Here is a 21000-nt window from a genome sequence, read left to right on the forward strand (position 1 = left end):
TTTGGGTCATGCCCAAGCTCTATGATTATATCCTCCAAAGACCTGATCCTATTGTCTTTGGCCTAAGAGGATGCCTTCTCCAACTCAAGTTGGCCAGTTGTATTGTTCAGGCTGTTTTCCAACCTATGTGCCAAGAAGGTTTTGTCTGCAAGTGTTTAATAAACCATCTCACCTGTTGCTTGTGAAGTTCTATTTGGTCCATAGGGTGGATGTCTTTGGAAAGAACCTCAAGGTTGGTTCTTATATAGTCTACAGCTGACTGTGGCTGCAACATGGTGGGCATGAAATGACTCATGGTCATCTTCCCCTCTGTTATGTCATAAGCTGACATAAGCCTCTGCTGGTTGGTAGGGGCCATCTTAAGCAACTGATTGTAGAGCCGGAGCCTGAGTGGCTCATTTCTCTTTTTGATGTCGATGAATTGTTGCTTGATGCCTATTTCAGCTCTCCTTTGCTGACTTGAGGAGCTGACCTCTCCCCCAAGGGTTCTTTCTTGTTCCTGCTAAAAGGAACTGGCAGATGCCTCCATGCTCGGTGGGCCCATGCCCAATGATTGCCCAATAGGCATTTCTTCTTCGGAGAGGGGATTTAGTCTCTGCCTGCTCTCTATCCCTCTTCCGGTTTCTTTCTTCATTCTGTGGAGTTTGTAGCACCGAGGCCTCCACTGTCATTTCTTGCCTAGGAGGCACATTCTCTTGAGCCTATTGCTCAGTGGATATTGGGGCCTCGGCCGTTTGTTCTTGCTGCATTGGATGCTCTTCTTTTTGCTGTTCTTCTGTAGGAGGTGGTTGTTCCTGCTCCATTTTCTTTTCTTTACCCTTGCTTGATACCTGATGAAAGAAACAGTTCTAGCTGCTTGCTGGTGGGTTGTAGAGGATGATGCAGCTGCTCCAAGTTGCCTTTGATAGGAAGAGGAAACCTACCCACAGGTTTCCAAGTCAGCCTCTTTCTCAATATTCTTTGCCTCTCTTTGTAGCATTTTCTCTCTAGTAATTTCCTCTTCTAGAGTGCCCTCTTTCCAACTTAACAAATTGGAATATTTCTCAATATGAGGCAATCTGATGTGACCATAGCCACCCAATTTATATTTTACCCTCCTGAGAGAAATGAAATGATTAGGGTCATAAGGTACCCAGTGGAAACTGGTTTGCAATTGGAGGGTCTCTAGGATCCTATCTTCTTCCTTCCATCCCTCCTCCCTTTTGTTGTAAAGAAATGGGCCTAGCTGGCTCCTGACTTTTAGTTGCACCTTCTTGTTTTTACTGTGGAAATGGACCTGGTCTGCATTTCCAAACTGCCTGAAATACTCTAAGGCAAAAAGTCTCATAGGGACATATCTTGGCAGCCGATAAGGGTTCAACTCACAGCCATATATTCTGATTACTGTATGGTGTTGATAAAAGTACCAATCACCAATGTTGTAGGCCTTTGAGAGCTGGAGTACTCCTTACATCTCATCAGTCAATCTTGGAGGAGGGACACCCAATAACAAGGTCATAGCTGGATGGATGAAAAGGTCTATGAATTCACAGTAGGTGCATGGTGAATAGGAGGTGTGATGAAAAACTGAAGTCCAAAATACCACAGACCTTGGGTTTCCCTGGGCATCAAGCTTTTTGAGAGGAATAGGGAAACTGTCAGGCTGATAAAATAAGAACAAGTGATAGATGTATGAAGTGTATCTAAACACCTTTTCCCTTTCTAGATTCATCAGTTTCTCATGAATCTTATTGGCAATGTATGCAGCATAATCATAGTGCACAGCAGGAGGCATTCCAGGGGAAAATATGGACAGCATGGCCATAATGGTGTCATCAACATCCTCAACTGATCTGTAACCCGGGACATAACTGATCAAGTCCACAAGCATTTTGCCCAAGTCATTGAGATAGGGATTTCTAATGGGAGGTGTTCTCATAGCTTCAGAGCTTGGCTGAACAAATAATTGATTAATCTTGATGATCTGGGAACTGGACAGCTTGCCCCCTTTCTTTAACAAGTCCATCATGGAAAGAGGAGTTAGTGGCTTTGCAGTATGAAAGTGCAGCATCTCATTTATGGCCTCAGGGGTGATATGGAACAGAACTGATCCTGAGGGGCTGAGAACAGCTCTTTGACATGGATCATAGTTGGCACAGCATCTATGGATCAAGTCTGGAAGGACATTGACTTGAGGAAGGTTGAAGATGGGCAAATTGGAGTCCCAAATCCCTAAAATATCAGCTCCACTGAGGTGTTGAGCCTTCAACTCATTTAGCATATGAATGTTAAACTTGGAATTTATTGAGAACGTTTCTGTCATTTGATAATCTTTATCACCCAGGGGTTGCCACTCTAACTCTCTGTGTGGGGCATTCAAAGGTGGAATATTCAGTGCTACTGGTGTTTCCATGGTTAACTAGTGCTATGACTTGTACTAGAACTGGTTTCACTGGGCAGAACAACACAGAGGGGTATTTTTGCAAAAGTAAGGCAAATTGCAGGGGGAAACAGGGTAAATTGTGGTGAGAACAATTGAAATGCTCCAGAGAGAGGTGAATGAGAAAATGCTGGGAATAGTAACGCTGTTTACCCGGTGAATTAGTGCAGCAAGGTTTCAAGTTCACGAATGCGCGAACTGACTGTGAATTTATGGAAATTTGACTAAATGTGGGCTCAGCAGGTGAATTTCGACCCAAGAACTGAAAATGAATGCTGGCCACCGGGGATTTGCAGGTAAATACATTGTTCTTCACTCTTTTTAAGCTAGCTTTGGAGAATTATGGACACAACCAAGCGTGGAGGGAATGATTTGGATAAATACCTGGTGAATTGCCGGCAATGGTTACAAATGCAGGTGGATTGGAAGCGCCCACGGTCTTTGGATCGATTTCTGCAGGTTGGCGACGGAATGGTCGTAATTCGCATGCAGAGGGGAGCAATAGTTCTTTAGGCAAAAGTGACAAAAAACACGAATTTTGGCGAAAATATGGACTTTTTGGGTTATTGGCGCTTTTTTTGGATGACGTCAGCATGACGTCATCGGGTGGGGTCGGGTATGGAAGGGTGACGTGGCGGCCTGCGAGTGGTCCACGGGGACTGCTGAGGTGGCGGACAGGTTGGAACAGTGGCGGGCCGGGCGCTGACACGGCGCTGAGTTGAAATGACGTGGGCGTGACGTAGCGATGATGTGGGCAGGCGGTTTACGAAGGGCGGTAAGCGGTTCCATCGGACCGCTTATGGTACGGTGGTGGTAATGGCAGGCGGCCTCCCGATGAGATTTAGGAGCGACGCGTGGCAGAGGCCTGACGTCACCCTCTGACAATTTCTCGGGAGGTAACGTCCGGTCATCGGGGGCGACCCGATATGGATGTGGGCCGTCGGATGGGAAAGCCCAGATCCGACGGTCGACGGGTCAATAAAAAGCAAGGACAATATGGCAGCAAGGCGCGAATATTTTATTGTTTTTTCTTGAAGTGCGCGCCCAGCGAGGACTTTGGAAATCGATGGAAGTATGGGTTTTTCAATGCATTTTCTGTGAAAATGCGCATGGCAACAAACGTAGGATAAAGCGGGGAAATGGGTTTATTTAGTGTTCATTGCAAATAGCGCTGGTTAGGGGTAATAGTGGGTTTTACAAGGCCTTTTTGTAAGTGAAGTGGGTAAATGATTTCAAAGGTTTGTGAAGGGAAAAAGGGGTAGGGATTAGGTTATTAAACTGACCAGAGGTCAATTTAATCCCTGACTTTGGACATATGGCTATAATGCCAGGGGGAGGGAATATACATATTGCTGGGGTTTTATACACCATGGTGTTATAGTAATAGGGAAAGGGGAACATAGGGAATTAAGTATAGATAGAGTTAGTAGTTAGTTTTGGAGGGGAATAGGAATGGGAAGTGATAGATACTAAGTTTTAAGGAAACAAACTTAGTTAGGAAGTAGATCAAAATGAAAATAATTTTACACAAGAAATGTGGCTCTTAAAGAAACAAGAACCAACAAAAGACTTTGACTTCTTTCATGATCATAGATAGTATTGGGATGTTAGTAATGAATGTAATGGGGGATAATCTGGAAGTTAGACATGCTTCATTGAGTTGCTGCAAAACCTGCTGAATAAGAGACCTACACTGGCACCATGTTTTTCCTTTGCTTGGGCCAGTGACATAAAGGAAACCATGCTTCTGCAACCCCATCTACCTACCCACTCTATTGCCTAGCATTTTTTGTTACTCCAAAGAGGGTGCACTTAGACTTGCAAACCCTTATGTGCCTTTTCTTTTCCTTTGGCTTTTTCTTTTGATTTTCTATCTAAGGCTAGCCTTATTGCTTCCAAGGCCCCAGATTAAACAGTTGGGAACCTTCATTCTCTACCTAACTACTTTATCTGCCAAGATTGAACTGTTTGGACAGATTTCTTTCTCTAATCTACAACAAAAATTGAAACATGGCATGACCCAGCTTAGACTGTTGGATCACCCATTCAGAAGTAGGGCAGCATCAACCAAATGTAAATATGTGTCTTCCACAAGAATATGAGATCTTTGCATCACCAAAGTAGATCATATTGGCACTTCCCCTGCCAATCATGAAAAATGAAACCTATTGGTATAGGTAGCTAACAAGTTCATTATTTCTTTTGTGCTTGATAATTAGGTACAACACTAGCATGTTGCCTTCAAAAAGGAAGAAATTGCATTGCAATTGAAAAATATCCAGTACAGTGCAATTTCATTCAGCAAAGAATTAATGCTCTTCAATTTCTTCCAGATGCAATGCAAGAAATTGGGTTGAAGAAAGGAGACTTTGGCAAAGGAACCCCAACCACAATTACATGGATGTTTGGAAAGACATACATCGGGAGATTCGCAGATATCAAAGACCCATTAGAAGAGGAAAATGAGCAAAAGGAAACAGAAAATATTGTGGAAGAAGACAATGATGAAACTCTAGAGGATGAAGAGTTTGGATTACGTGACATTGTTGATTAAATTTAAGTTATGCTTGTAAATCAAGCTTTGCAATGTTTTGACTTCGACATTTTATGAAAAGAATAAACACTCAATTAGGGTTGTTATACGTTCAATATTTGTAATATGTGATTTTCGCATTAATTTTTAAGTTAATCATTATTTTTTGAAGAAAAAAAAGTGATTATTATTATTTCTTTGGCATGAAATTCATAAAAAAAAAAAAAAAAAAAAAAAAAAAAAACTATTATTTAACCATTTTTAGTTAAAATTATCATATAAAAATTGTGATTTTGACATGTCAATTCTAGCAAAAAATTATCAAAACATGTAGTTTTTTAGTTATATTTATGTAAAAAATAGTTATTTTTATGTCCATTGTTAAAAAATATTGTTTTTTAGAAACAATTATTTCATGTGGATTGAAAAATTAATTAAGGATGTATAAATATGTAGAATATTGATAATTCTAAATATCAACCTTCTAATTTAAAAAATGCAAAACAATAAAAACCTCACTAAAAAAAGATTAAAATTAAAATAAAAAACAAGAAAATGGCCACTTCAAAAATTATCAAATTTACAAAATAATTATTTACATTTTATACATTAGAAAATTTAAAGCCAAAAAACAGGTCTTTTAAAAAAATTGTGTGATGTAGAATACTCACTTTTTTAGATCAGCATAAAAATCACTACCATTATAAAACGTAATGTACTTAAAAAAAATTTAAGTGCCAAAAACTATGCTCTAAAAAAAACATGTGCGTTCTGCATCACCCCTTTTCAAAATCAGGTCACTTTTTTGCTATCTCTACGAAACGGGTAACAGTATCAGTTCCGGTTTCAAAGTTTACATTGTTCCTCTAGTTAGTCATTGTCAAACTTCAAAAATCCATTGAAAAATAATATATGTGACCTTTCCATGAAGTCTAAAATGTGCAATTTATTTTCATGTTCAAGCCTTTAGGTGCTTTGTTGGCTACTCTTGTCCCAGTTGTCAATTTCAATGCAGTCATGACATCTGAGAAGTCTTTTAATTTCTAATGTTTGTCATAGTTTAGTTGTCACATTTACGCATTAAAAAAAGTGTACTGTGTTGGCTAATATGTTTGAAGTAGAAATAACTCTTATAATCTCGGTTTGAATGTTTGTCTCTATTGCATTTATAGCAATATTGGTTGCATTAGTAGCAGCAAGCCCCACAAATGGATAGAGTGGAAGAATTCTTCAGCCCTCTTGATCAAAACTATGTGAGCAATTATATTACATTATTGAAAGCATTAATGAACATCAACTATCTACTTGGCCTTCATATTTTATGAATATAAATGTACCTACATATCTAGAGCTAGTGGGCATCATTAAATGTTTATTGTAGTTGTCAGATGCAAGCTCTCTTTTGTTTCATCACATTGTGACATCGTTATAATTTTCTGGTATAATGGTGTGCCTTATGCTAGTGTTAGATCCAAAAACTTGTATTTAATTTGGAATTGCTATTTCTAAAGCTTTTACAACACTAACGCTATCAGTCAAACTCTAGCTCCCTCTCACTTGAAGATAACTTGTTCCTTCATTTGAACCTTGTTCTCATTGGAAATAATTTAAGAGAATGTACTCAGAATCGCTGTGCAAAATATGAAGTCCCCTGATTCTCCAAAACTGCAGGAAGATTGAGTTGTGATGAGCCTTGACATGTCACTATATTTGATGACAGGGACTAATAGTGGATTATGACATGGACTTTTTCTAGTGGTGACATGGATGCAAACTTCATCTTCATTCTTCGTGAAACTACAATTGTTGATGTTCTCCACCCTCCAAAAGGTCTCTGATCAAATGGAGTCTTCGAGGTACTTTGATCATCAAGGTTTAAGTATTTTCTTCTTTATTTCTATGCTTCCATTGTTTGTTCTGCTCACTTGATATTCCTCATGTATGCTTGCTATGATGTTTATAGAAAACTTGTATCTTCAGTCAAAAAAGACGAGCAACTATGAGCCTGAAAATCACCTATTCCACTAGGTATAATTTTTTTTTTATTCATTTTAGTTCATTACTCCCAAGAGGGACAAAAGTGGCACCCAAGGGAGAAGGAGGGTGTAGGGAACACTCCTAAATATTGAGGGATCAAGGCGTCAAGTCTTAAGATGGGCTTATGTGCTTAAAAGGCCCAAGAGGGTGCATGGTGCAAGTCCAAAGGCTGAAGGGAAGAGCTTCATTCCTTCGGAGTGAACTCATCCACTCTAATGATCTAAAGGGTGCACAACACATTAAGGAAGGCTAAAGGGTAAATCTTAAGGTCTTCAAGGTGTGTTTGCATGCTCAAGGAGGGCACACTTCTTCGAGTCGATGGAGTGCACTCAAGGAAGACTTGGTCTTTTTTGAAGGGTATAGATTGGAGAAAGGAAGAAGAAAGAGGCTTAAGGAGTGTGCCTAGTGACATTGGAAGGTGCATGGTGCACTTTCGAACAACGTAGGGTTCCACATCAAGGCTTCAAAGTGTTCCCATGCACTCTTTTCTTTAATGAGTTCACTTTGAACCAAAAATTTATCTAACTCTGAAATATTGAGATCAAGAACTTGGCACTGTTATTTTTTACTATTATGTGATCTACTAGACATTGATTCAATGATAAAGAGAAGGTGCTTATTGATTGATCACAAAGTTAGTTCCACAGGGCCGAGGATATTGGGTTTGGACCCAACCCTAGTGTCTTAGGACCCTCTTATGTATTTGTATCTCCTTTTAGCTCATAGCACTTCTAGTTTCTTACATTCAAGTAGAAAATAATCCATCAATGTATGTGATTGCGGTCTCTACCTCATCTCTCTCATGGTAGCATGAATAGAAGGATTTACAACAACAGTTTAAAAGTATTATCTTTATCATTTCTTAGAATAATATTTGTGTTAGTCATCTTATGGCCATGTGCTTGTTGTATCTTAGGAATTGGTTTATTTATTAGATTAGAGTTTTGGAATAGATTTGATAATGTTAAAATTTAACTCATCTATTCCACTACTAGTTGTTTCATTTTGTCAATAATAAATGGGTAGATGCATGTGATGATTGCAAGGTTGTTTGGAATTTTAGGTAATGGAACCTTCACCACCTCCATCTTAGACTTCCTCACATTCTCTTCTGAACCCCAAATTCTATCCTAAAAATTATGTTCGTGATACCATTTTCAAGGGATTGCCGAGAGCATCCCTCCTAGTGGAAAATATTCCTTCAAAAGGTTGTGATATTGGCTAGGGGATTTGGCCACATTTCAATCATCTACACAAATCTCCATCCACCTTTCGATATTTGATGCTTTGTATCTAATAAACATGTACAACGGGTCAAGTGGTTACCTCTCGCTGAATGGTGGTATAACACTTCCTTCCATACTGCACTAAAAATGACCCCATTTATGGCACTTTATGGATATCATACATCGTCCATCAAATCATCTTTAAGAGAAAATTATAAGGTTCAAGCAGTGGAAGATCACATTGAGCATCAAAAACAAGTTCTCCAACTCTTAAAGGATAACGTCACTTTGGCGCAAAATAGAACGAAACAACAAGCATATCAACATCGCACTGAAAGAATTTTTGATCTAGTTGAATGGGTATTTCTATGACTACAACAATACAAACAAATGTACCTCAAGCAAGCTAAGAAGGATAATAAATCATCACCAAATATTGGTACTATTGCATACAAATTGGAGCTTTCTACATCTTCCCGAGTGCACCTAGTTTTCCATCTTTTGTGTCTAAAAAAGGTTATAGGTGATAAAATCCAAGTTCAAACAATACTTCCAGAACTTGACAAGGAAGTTAAAATCATATTGGAACCTGAAGCAGTCATAGAAACAAGAACTCGACAACTACGAAATAGACCAATTATCAGAGTATCTCATAAAGTGGAAGGACTTACCTACTGAAGATTACACAAGCAAGGATGGGAAGTTTTTACAGAAGCATCTAAAACTACTCAAGTGTTGATGACAATGCTTTTTTGAAGGAGTGGGGCATGTTAGGTCCCTACAATACTAGGTTATTACCCCATTATTATTTCCATTGTAGCCCCTTCTTGTTATTGATGTGCCCCTGTTGTCCCCATATTGTTATTATTGTGCCCCATAAAAGCCCACTGTTGATATTGTTGTGCCCTTAAATTATTTTTTTTATGATGCCTCTGATTATATTGTGACCCCTTAAGCTCCTATATATAGAAAGGATGTTTTTTCATTTCTATCATCCAAGAATTGTTCATTTGTATAATGTAAATCAGGTTTCCCCCTCGAAGAGGCTAATTTTGAAGTCTTTGATATATCTCTTATTCTATTTTGTGAGTTAGTTGCATAACAACACCAACATCATCATGGAGTTCCAAGTACACTATCTCTCAAAACTACTCCAATATCAACAACTACACCTCAAGCGATTGGAATACAAAGTGGGAAATTATGTTGGAAACCACGAGACTAGGTTGTGGAGCCTAAAATATGTGTCTTTTTATTTATAGGTTGTGAAGTATGATGAAGTGCTAGATAAAATAAATTTTGATAAACAGAGGTTGTTGCTTGTGATTTTTTGCTTGACGATCCATCGGTCTCTTAGAGAAATGTTGTTGTTGTGCAACATAGAAATGACAGGTTCACATCTTCCACTAGAAAAGATTACTTGGTAGCTACCTAGAACTTAATTGAGTTTATGTGAAAATTCAAATTCCACCTAAATAATAAGGAATAATATGGTTTTTGTGTAAAGCCTAGCTTGGTAAGAGTTAATTGTTAGAATGTCTATTGTACACCTTAGTAGTGGATCGGTTAGAAGCCCAATATAATAATTTGTCATAGGAACCTTTACTCTCAATTTCTAGCTTTTAGTATACTTTGTTGATTCCAAGTGGACCTTCAAAGTTTTTGTTCTAGACTTTTGTGGCACTCAAGATGGCATGAGGGCATGTTAAAAGTGCTTCCTTTTGTTGGTGGTTTATGTTTGGATTGCCTACCCTGAGTTAAAATATGTACTTTGTTGTTTCTCTTAATTAATATTTGTTAATTGGAGATTTCCTTTAGTATATATATTTTTTTCAACCTCCTACAAAACTTATTTTTCTATTCATGGGATGGGCCACCCAATTTATTGTTCTCTCATGTAACTTGGAGCTATGCAATTAATATTAAATACAACCCATATTTCTTCTATTTATAAAATATGTGGGTTTGTTGCAATGTTAAATCTTTAATGAAACATTGCTTATATTTGCAACATCAACATAATTGATCTCGACTTACTTTAATGAATTTTGTTGGAAATGAGTGTATCACAAATTATAACCATGTAGAACTTGCAATAGATCAACCTTTACATTTTGTTGCATCATCCATATGTTATATCTTGAGAAAAAATACAACTACCTTTTCACTTAAATTTTTTTAATTGTGCATACAATGTCATGTATCTATGGATTATTATTTAGTGGACAACATCATTACGATTTTGTAAGTAATACTTTTAATTTTGCATGCACTCAACGTCTCCTAGATCGAAGGAGAATTATTTAGTGCACAAAGTCATTACAATTTTATAAGTAACTTATTGTAATTTTCTCTCCCACATATTTATTCACTCAGTATATATCTTCAACTCAGTGGATAATTATCTGAATATCTAATTTTCATATTCACAAGCTTCCCTTTCGCAGATTTTCTAGCTTAAAATCCCAGTTATTTATTATAAAAATCTGATCTACACTCAGTTTTTGTTTATGGTGGCAGTCAACGAGTTACAATACTAGTTTTTAAAACATATAATCATAAATATATTTACATGAAAAAGAGGGTGTTACACATATGAATCAACTTATAGTTTTTTGGCATACGACATTGATAAGCCATGGTATTATAACAAGGTTTTTTTACAAATTAATAATCTCCCTGGTGAATAGTGTTCCATGTTTTTTATGTATATATTTTTAACTTATAATTTTTATTTTCTTTTGTAATATTGGTGGGTCTAAATCTTCATCATGTCCAATATATCATGAGATCAGGGTAGGAAATCAAACAAGTGACTTCACATCAAACAATGCCTTAACATAGCACCAACCATTTAATTTATATGGTTGTGTTACTTATATTAAATTTAGTAGAAGATAGTTTATTAATTATTGCATATATATAAATATTATTTTTATTAGTGAAATAATTGATAATGAATCTCCATAATTAAAAGTGAAAGAACTAATGATGAAGTGAAATTGCATTTCCATAGTTATAAAGAGAATTTTAGGTTCAAGCCAAGACGGATGCTTTGTTCAAATAATCTGCAATGTAGGAGGATTGAATAAATTGTACTTCATCGAGGTTATGAGATATGCATATTAAGATTTCTATTGAATAGTTTAGGGGATATCCAAGATTTGAAAGTTTGACATTATATTTCTACAAAGGCCATGAAACATTGCAAGTGTTAATGGTGTTCAATGGTGCTAATAATATTGGGTTGCAATTGGCATAAACGCTAATGGAGTGGTCGCTTGTAATGTTTTAAAAATGGTTAGAGATGTTGTTATTGGAATTAATAAGTCTTACTTGTATCATTAATTTCTCACAATACTATAAGATTGTAATTGCTATATGTATTGGTTCTTGTGGTGTGGAGAAAATATCTACATGTGTCGAGTGTGGTTGAAATATTCTAATTCTGAAAATAGTTAAAATATTTCCTATATTATACTAAAGCTTGAAATATTTATGCATAAAAAAATTGATTAAATAATATAATGAACTTATTATTATAAATATATAAATTATTTTGATATGTAGATATATATTTTTAACAAAATTATATAGATGTTTCAAATGTTATATTATAAAATATGGTTAATCCTCTAACCACATCTCTATGGTAATCATAAAACATCACAAATCCTCTAGTTAAAGGACCACAAAATATGACAAATTCTTTAGTTGGGTATACAGCATGTCATTGACATTCATATCTATTTACAATGTCTTAGTATTTCATCTAAAATTAGAATTATAAGACAACTTCTTAGAAAGTTATGTGAAAACCTTAATTGAAAAATGGTTTATGTCCATTTTGTATTACTTGAAATCCAAATTATCACTCTAACCTGAAAATAAACTCTATAGTAGGGGTCTTCTTATTATAAGGGTCCCTAAAATGGCCATATAATATTCCATACCATAATTCATAGATTATAATGCATTATATAAATAATCATATTATTATATAAATTGAAGTTTCTTCTTAAACATGGAGAAACCTTGCTTGCATGGTTGAGGTGTTAATGGTTTGAGGAACTTCAATCTATAAAATTATTTTAGATAGTTACGTATTGTACATAGTCTCCATTATATTTTTCCTTGGTTAATATTGTTGATGTTCATTTATGTTAACTTAATTTAGAATCAAATGACCTTGTTTGCAATCTTGTTTTTGGTTTCCATAAAGCTTTTCCCACTAGGACATCCTATTCAAATCCAATTTTAATTGTTTATGAATTGACTTGCCCTGTTGCATGGAATATGTAATAAATACGTTAGCAAAGGAAAAACTCTTTGGTTTCATGTCTCCATGTTGCATTTGGCAAAACATTTTATCAGTATTTTGATTGAGTATGAATTTCTCTCTTTTAACCCGTCAAATTTTAGGAACTATCCAACCATAAATAAAGTATTTTAAATATCATGGTTTTATTATATAATAATAATTTGATCTACATTAACCACTAAAAACTACTAATAACTGTATTTATTATTGCTAAACAACTAAATTATAATTACTTTTATCACATTTAAAATAAAATAATAAATAATACTTTTAAAAAACTGGTTAGCAATAATTTTAAATATTTCAATGTGGTTTCTTATTGATTCTATGACAATAAATTAACCATTAAATTTTAATATTTTTCGTTTAATTTTTAGATGAGAGTATTTCTCTACATATTGCTTCTTTCTCAAACATTCATAAGCCTTGTTAGCATTGTTGAGGCCTCAATGTTTTGAGGAGCCCTCATTTATAAATTTGGCATATTAATTTATTTTAGATAGTAAGATGTTCCACATGAAGTTTCCATCATATTTTCCGTTGGCTAATAGGAGTGGTGATGAATCATTTATGATAACTTAAGTTAGAATAAACTAACCTTGTTTGCAATCTTGGTTTTGGTGTCCATAAAACATTTGCAATCTTTCTCTTGGTCTCTATAAAGACTTTCCCATTGAGAGATTCCATTCAAATCCAATTTTAATTGTGCATGCATGAATTTTCTTTCCCTATTTTATGGCATATGCATTGATGACATTAACAAAGGTAAAATTATTTGGTTCCATCTCTTGGGTTTTGATTTAAGAAAGACAAGTTTAGTAATATATTTATAATACATATTTTGTGCATATTGCAAAATGATGTATGATTGAGTACGAACTTTATCTCTTTTAACAAGACATTTTAGGAACTATTATCACTCCTCCGGATCTCCAAGGCTGAGAAAGAGTCCAGCTGAGCTAACCACACACCAATATTTTCACTTGGTAGCTAGCCCTACCAAGCCGAAGAGGGCTCTCTCCAAAGGATCACAGCCAAGAGGGTTGGATAGATTAGTGTTTTAGGCTAGATGTAAAGTGCATGAGGTTGTTTGATTTGATTTTGCTTGGGTAGTTACAACGATGAGTGAATTAGGTCAAAGAATGAACTAGGTCATGGCAAAGTGAATCCAAATTGCAGACATCAAATGGGGTAAGGTAGGCAAGATACTTTAAGCTTCGTAGTATAGTGATGAGATGGTTTAGACTAGTGAGATGCTAAAAAGAGCATGAGGCCCATGAATTCTTTTTAAATTGAAGAAATGAAACAATATATGATGATTTTCCCAAAATAGAGCATACAAAGATGAATTTTTCTTATCACACCCTGAAAATCAAACACAATGAGAGTGAAATGGATCATGAAAGGAACAAAATGTTCACACCTATGAAACTGAAGAAGAAACGGGATCAAAATACCATACCACAGGAATCCCACCAAAATACCTGCAACTTCATCCAATATATTCCATGCCAAAGTCCGAAAGCTATTACAACATCCAAGAGAGCCCAACCCTTTCTTACTTCAAATGATGAAATATTTATACAATTTCAAAACTAAAATATCTTAATAAACATCTCAAGATCTTTTTACAAATATCTTAAACCATTTTGCACAAATAGAAATGAAATGTAGGACATTAAAAACTAATGTATCTACTTGGCACTATCATTATGGATTTTTGTTGACAAGGAAGAGAAATTTGAATCTGATTGCAACTCTTAGTTGATGAGGTGGCTAATTGTCTTTGAGCATTTTCCTCCCGTAATTCTACAAAATAGGGTCATGTCATCCCTTTTTATATCTCAATCTAAGATATATTTGTAAATGGTGAGAGGGGTTATTGTAGATAAATATATTCTTGAGATAAACCTCTCTGAGGTTCCCAAAATTTAGCTCCATCTATTCCCAATATGCTCTGCAAAAAGGTGACTCAAACACGACTTTTCACAGTCCGAACAATAGGCTATAAATATGTACATGTATATCTAATTTTGTAATATCTGTGTAAAATATGAAGTAGGTTTTTGTACTTTGGAATATTCGGAACATAAACCTCTTCCATTTTCTCAAGAGTCATCTTGTATTGGCCACAATATGTTCTGCAAAAGTATGACTAAACAACAAAATTTGGAAAAATATGTCTACAAAATGTCATATGTATATCCCAAACCATAATAGCTGTTAGAAAACTGAGAGAGTTTTTTGTACATGAAGATGTTGACAGAAAAAACAATTTCAGTTTCTGAAGATTCGTCCTCATTGGTTTGGAAACAATGTTTGAAGTCAATGTGGCGTATAGAAAAATCATAGTTTCAACTGATCATGATAAATGAATGACGTGGATGCAGGAGATGACATGGAAGTTAGGGAATGGAGGGTAACATAACTAGGAGTGCATGGGAAAAGATCAAGGGAGGTAGATAGAGTGTAGGTGAGTGAGGTTTTTTTACTAGGGCTACCGTCAGTGAGTAAATTTTTGAATGAGGACCATGTTGTTGGTGCCCTTTCCCGGGTGTCCATGGTAGATATATTTTATATGTCCCTCAGGATCCCGGATGGCTCCACCAAAGCCAGCTTCCCCAGGATTACCCTCGTAGGCTCCATCAATATTTACTTTGAAAAAGCCCTGAGGAGGGGGCTGCCAACCCTTCTCCCTTGTGTTTAAAGTTCTCAGATCCTTCTTCACACCATGAGGGTTGATTGCTTGAAGATCCAGATTAATGAGAATTTGTGTCTCCTGAGGCAAAGGAGGGTTCGTCGGTTTCATTCTCAGAATGCTTCTGACTGTTTCCTTGAGCTGTTTCAAAATCTAATTGATGATAAGCTGGGGTTCTCTGGCTTTGTTTTTGAAGATTCTTCTATTTCTTTCTTTCCAAATATTCCAAATGACAAAGCCTGGAGTTAGCATCCAGGCTTTGTTGATGATTTCATTTTCTGAGAAGTTTTTCCTCCATTTTGCTAATGTATTGGATATGCTGAGCCTATCCCTGTCGGTACGTCTAAAGCTTGAGGCCACCCAATCCCAAATTTTGGTAGAAAGAAACACAAATTAAGCAAGTGTTCAATCGTTTCCTCCTGCAAGCCGCAAAGCTAACATTTAGAGGGGCCAATGAAACCTTTCTTCGTAAGGTTTTCCCAAGTTAGGATTTTCCTTTGATGAACACGCCAGATAAATAATTTTATTTTCATCCATTGAGAGGTCTGCCATAGCTCCTGCTAGACTTTCTCAAGTTTTACCAAGTTAAATCCAGTGATTGCCTATTTAGCCTCTTTGAGATTGTAGTTACCTTCATTGTTCTTGCCCCATCTTAATTGGTCAGGAGAAGAGGAGACCAGAATCCTTCTTTGTTTTACATCCTTAGTAAGAGCCTCTGCCATGTCCTTCAAAGGGATTTCTTCGTTGTAACTTAGATTCTTCCATTTCCTCCATTTATCCTTGTTCCTCCCTTGATCCCAGAAGTCTTTTACTAATAAGAGACCTTTGTTATCTGTGTCCCTTTCCAGGTCTGCCAGTTCATTCCTGTTTAGGATGGGTTCCTGTTGCCAGCTGTCCTCCCAGAATCAAGCCCGGTCCCTAGCTCTAATTTCCCAAAAACAGTGCTTCTGGATAATGCTTTTGTTCCCCCATGCAAGGTTCCAGATGTATGAGCCCCTGATTTGTCCTGTCATTCTAATGTGATCCTATTCCTACCAGTGCTTGGCGTACTTTTGAGTCCAAAGCTTGGCCCATGGTGCTCTCGACTCCTTCATCCAGCGCCACCACAGCTTGGCTCCCGAAGACTGACTCAGAGTCTCCAGATCATCCAGACCCAAACCACCATGGCTTTTGGGTTTGCGGAGCTTGTCCCAGGCAACTAGAACCCACTTATTTTTCTTTTCCCCTCTGCCCCACAGAAAATTCCTTTGAATGTTTCTTATTTGTTGCTTTATGCCCTGAGAAGCCGGTATAGCTACCAACATAAAAATGGGAATGCTCTGCAATACCGCCTTGGTGAGCACCAGGCACCCTGCAAAGTTTAAAGCTATGTATGTCCAATTGTTGATTTTGTCCTGAAGCTTGTTTAAAATTGGTTCCCATATATGCTTACCCAGGGGTTTGTCAGTAAGAGGAACGCCTATATATTTGGAAGGTAACTATTCCCTTTGAAGACCCAGAATCCTAGTGATATTTCTCTGTATTGCAATATTAGTGTTAAAGAAAAAAACCTTGGACTTGGTTAGGCTTACCTCTGTCCCCGCTGCCATAGTGAAGTCGTTTAAGATATCTTTGATTGATTTAGCCTCCCTAACTATGGGTACACCCTGCAGCATCATGTCATCCACAAATTGTTGATGAGTGTTGGCCTCTCCATTCGGGGTGAGCTTGATTCCCTGAATTCTACCTTCAGCATTTGCCATTTTGATTGCTCTACCAAGCCCTTCCATAATGAGTACAAAGAGGAAGGGAGAGATTGGATGACCTTATTTGAGTCCCCTGGAAGGTGTAAAAGTATTGGAAGGAGCTCCATTAAGCAGAATGGAGAAACTGGTCGAGGTGACTAAAGCCATAACCCATCTTATCCAGTCTTGGTTAAATCCATAGGCTTTAAGAATGGCTCTGATGTAAGACCAGCTGAGTTTGTCATAGGCCTTCACAAGGTCTAATTGGATGATCATACCTGCTTGCTTGTTGTGTTTGAGAGAGTGTACCACCTCATGGGCTTGGATAATGTTGTTAAGAATCTGCCTTCCCTCCACATAGCGTGTTTGCTCCTCAGATATGAACAAAGGTAGCAGTGGCTTGAGTCTGTTGGCTATCACTTTGGAGATGATTTTTTAAACCACATTACATAAGGCTATGGGTCTAAACCCATCCGGGGTGACAACATTTTCCTTTTTGGGGATTAAAGCTATAAAGGTTGCGTTTAGTGCTTTTAGAACCTTTTTGTGTTGCCTTGACTCTTCAACTACCTCAAGTATGTCCTGTTTGACTATATCCCAGCAGGCTTTGAAGAAATCGACATTGAAGCCATCTGGTCCTCGTGCTTTTCCATTTTGCATCTCCTTGATCACCTCACTAACCTCTTCTTCCGAGACTAGCCTGTTGAGATTGTGGTTTTCCTCATTGGTGACCAACCTGGGAATGTACTGAGTGATCTTCGTAATGAACCTGGATCTGTCTTCCGTTGGCTCCTTTGCAATGTCCAAGAAGTGTTGTACTAGGGTTGACTCCATGTCCTTGTGAGTGACAAGTTCAAAACCTTGAGAGTCCTTTAGCTTATTGATTTTGTTATGTGCCTTGTGAGCCATAGTAGATTTGTGAAAGAATTTAGTGTTCCTTTCTCCCTCTTTGATCCATTAGATCCGGGATTTCTGTCTCCAAAAATTTTCCTCTTGTAGACAGCATTTCTCCCATTCTTCCTGTAGAGAATCAGTCAGTTTCTGTCTTTCCTCATTGAAGCCCTCTATGATATTGATCATATTGACCTCCTGGAGCTTCTACTTCGTACTCATTCTGGTTTTGATGATATCACCAAATTCTTTTTTTTTCCAATCCTTGAGTTTGGATTTAATGTGTTTTAGTCTCTACTGGAGCATGTACACCTTAGTACCCTAGATGTTCAAATCCTCCTTCCACCAATTGGCAATGTTTCTGGTGAAGTTGGGGTTAGAGAGCCAAGCATTTTCAAATCTAAAAGGCCTGTTCCTCGGTGTGCCCATAAAGGAAGCTTCTAGTTGTACATGTCAATGATCCGAGCCACCAAAGGGCAGAATGGATACTGAAAAGGCTGCTCCTGTGAGGATGAGATCCTCAGAGACGATAAACCTATCCAGTTTTGACGCCACTTGAGAAACTCCACCTCTTTTGTTATTCCAAGTGAATGTCACATTTGAAGTTTCGGTGTCCACTAGTCCCATGTTCATGAGGAAATCTTGGAAAGCTTCAGAGTCTCTGCCCAGCTGTCTGGTACCTCCTTTTCTCTCCGAGAGAGATCTTATCATGTTGAAATCCCCTGCTAGTATCCAGGGTATGTTGGGATAACGTGCTCTGAGACCTTCCAAGGAGTTAAGAAGTTTAAGTTTCTCTACATGCTGTTGAGGGCCATACACATTAGTTATCATGTAGGTCTCCCTATCCCTTGTAAGCTGGCACACCAGAGAAAGATAGTTCTTGGACGCTTCAGCATCCAGTATTACTAGCTTTTGTGGATCCCATAGTGTGAGAATCCCTCCTGCAGAATTAATGGCTTTCACCTCTAAATAATCATACTTAATTAACCATTTCTTATGGATTTCTCTTATTTTTTCCATTGAGCATTTTGTTTCTTGAATAAAGACCATGTCTAGTTTTTCGTCCTTTAATCTATTGTTGAGATTTCTCTGTTTTCTTCTACTCCCTAACCCTCTAATATTCCAGGTTGTGAGCTTCATTAAGAAAGATTAGTAAAAGAGTAGCTGGTAAGATCTCTCATCTTAACTGGGTTAATCATCAGTTTCCCACATTCTGTTAGCAACTCATTCTATCTTTTCCTTCCTTTTTTCCTTCCTGAGTTTTTTGGCGATGATGTCTGCGGGTTCTCCATCACTTTGACCCCACTCTGTTCTTGGCTTTCATGGTTTATTTTGACTCCAATTCCCTTTGATTGTGCCCTCCATAGAAAGAGTTGTTGGACTCGATCATAATCTTCTTTAGGTAGTGAGTCCACACCTTTGTTCTTCCCCTGTTCCAAAAATTGCTCTAGATCTAGTTTTCTCTGTCTAATATCTCCTGCAGTTCATGATCCTCCGTACCTGCCTCACTTGGGGTCGTTTCTTGGTCCTTGCTGATCTCCATACAACTTTGTAGTCCCTCTATTTTCCGATCATATACTGGGATATCCTCCATTTCAGCTTCCATATCCTGCTCCTTTGGGATGTTATCCTTGACTGGGTCTATTTCTACGTTCTTCTCTACTTCCTCAAGTATTTTAAAGCTATTGTGTCTTGTCTGTTTGTCTTCACTTGTCTTCTTATGCAATCTTTTCCCCCTTTCCCTTTGCCTCCAACCTTGGTAAAATCCTCATGATCTTTGTCCATAAGGGTCTTTCCACTATTTTCCATATAGTTTGTGGGGCAATCTTTGAATAGATGGCCATGTTCATGACACTTCCAGCATCTGAAAGGTATGTGCTCATAGTCTACCATTTGCATCCATTCCTCATCATAGACCTCTAGGATTATTGCATCTGGGAGGGCTCCAGATAGATCCATTTCCACACATATTCTAGCAAAGGAGGTATATTTACCTTTGAGAGTTGCTTCTGATATTTTTACAAAATGCCCCAGCTTGTTGCCTATGGTTTTCAGTGACTTTGGTTGCCAGTAGTCCAGAGGTAGTGAGTACAATGTTATCCAAACTGGTACAGATGTGAATGTTTCCCGTTTCGGGACAAAGTTCATCGTCCATGGCTGCATGTAAAGTCTTGTTGCAGCATAGAAGTACGGTCCCCCTTCAAACACTCTGTCCTTGTCCTCTAGGCTCGCAAACACTACCGTGAAGAAGCCCTTTGAACCCACATGCAAATGTATCTCTCCTTTGGGCTTCCAGTGGCTCCTGATCCAGATGTGTAAAGCTCTCTCCGTTGGCCATATTCCCATAAACTTGCAGATGATCGCATGTTCTCTCATATCGTTCCTATGCGCTTGAATCGTAGGATCACTTAATATGACCCTGGGGCTGATGCTCGATTTGGATTTTCATGCTCCCGTAGTTTTCATTTGAAGCCTTTTCTTGTTGCTTCCTCCTTTCTCCCTTTCTAGACTTGAGTCTTGTTGCTCTTCTTCCTGATCTGGGATCTCATTGCGTCCCACTGTTTCCTTTCCTCTTGTTTTTGCAAACTTTCCCATTAGTGTTTTGAACTGTTTCCCTCCTGCCTCCCTGCCTCCCTCCATGACAGCTTGACTGTAGGAGGGAGCAGCGCTCCCTCCTGCGCGACCCGCCATGAAACCTTAAAACCAAAACTAGCGCCAACTTCAAGTTTTTCTCAAGTTGCAGAGCGTTTTCTCCACACACCTCTCAATTACCACATCAAACAATGCCTTAAAATAGCACCAACCATTTAATTTATATGGTTGTGCTACTTATATTAAACTTAGTAGAAGATAGTTTATTAATTATTGCATATATATAAATATTATTTTTATTAGTGAAATAATTGATAATGAATCTCCATAATTAAAAGTGAAAGAAGTAATGATGAAGTGAAATTGTATTTCCATAGTTATAAAGAGAAATTTAGGTTCAAGCCAAGATGGATGCTTTGTTCAAATAATTTGCAATCTAGGAGGATTGAATAAATTGTACTTCATTGGGGTTTTGAGATATGCATATTGAGATTTCTATTGAATAGTTTAGGGGATATCCAAGATTTGGAAGTTTGACATTATATTTCTACAAAGACCA

General features: G+C 37.4%; 1 protein-coding gene across 1 annotated transcript; it reads right to left on the reverse strand.

Moving 5' to 3' along the window:
* Window positions 1–18302: 18302 nt before the first annotated feature.
* Window positions 18303–18869, reverse strand: LOC149214679 (uncharacterized). The gene has a single exon (XM_089389470.1). It carries the CDS (start codon window positions 18867–18869, stop codon window positions 18303–18305), a length of 567 nt encoding a protein of 188 aa, XP_089245596.1.
* Window positions 18870–21000: the final 2131 nt, after the last annotated feature.

Source organism: Pinus tabuliformis, chromosome 1_1 (genome assembly GCF_031772625.1).
Source record: "Pinus tabuliformis cultivar Carrire ecotype Pingquan chromosome 1_1, CPIR1, whole genome shotgun sequence".
Taxonomy (NCBI): Eukaryota; Viridiplantae; Streptophyta; class Pinopsida; order Pinales; family Pinaceae; genus Pinus; species Pinus tabuliformis.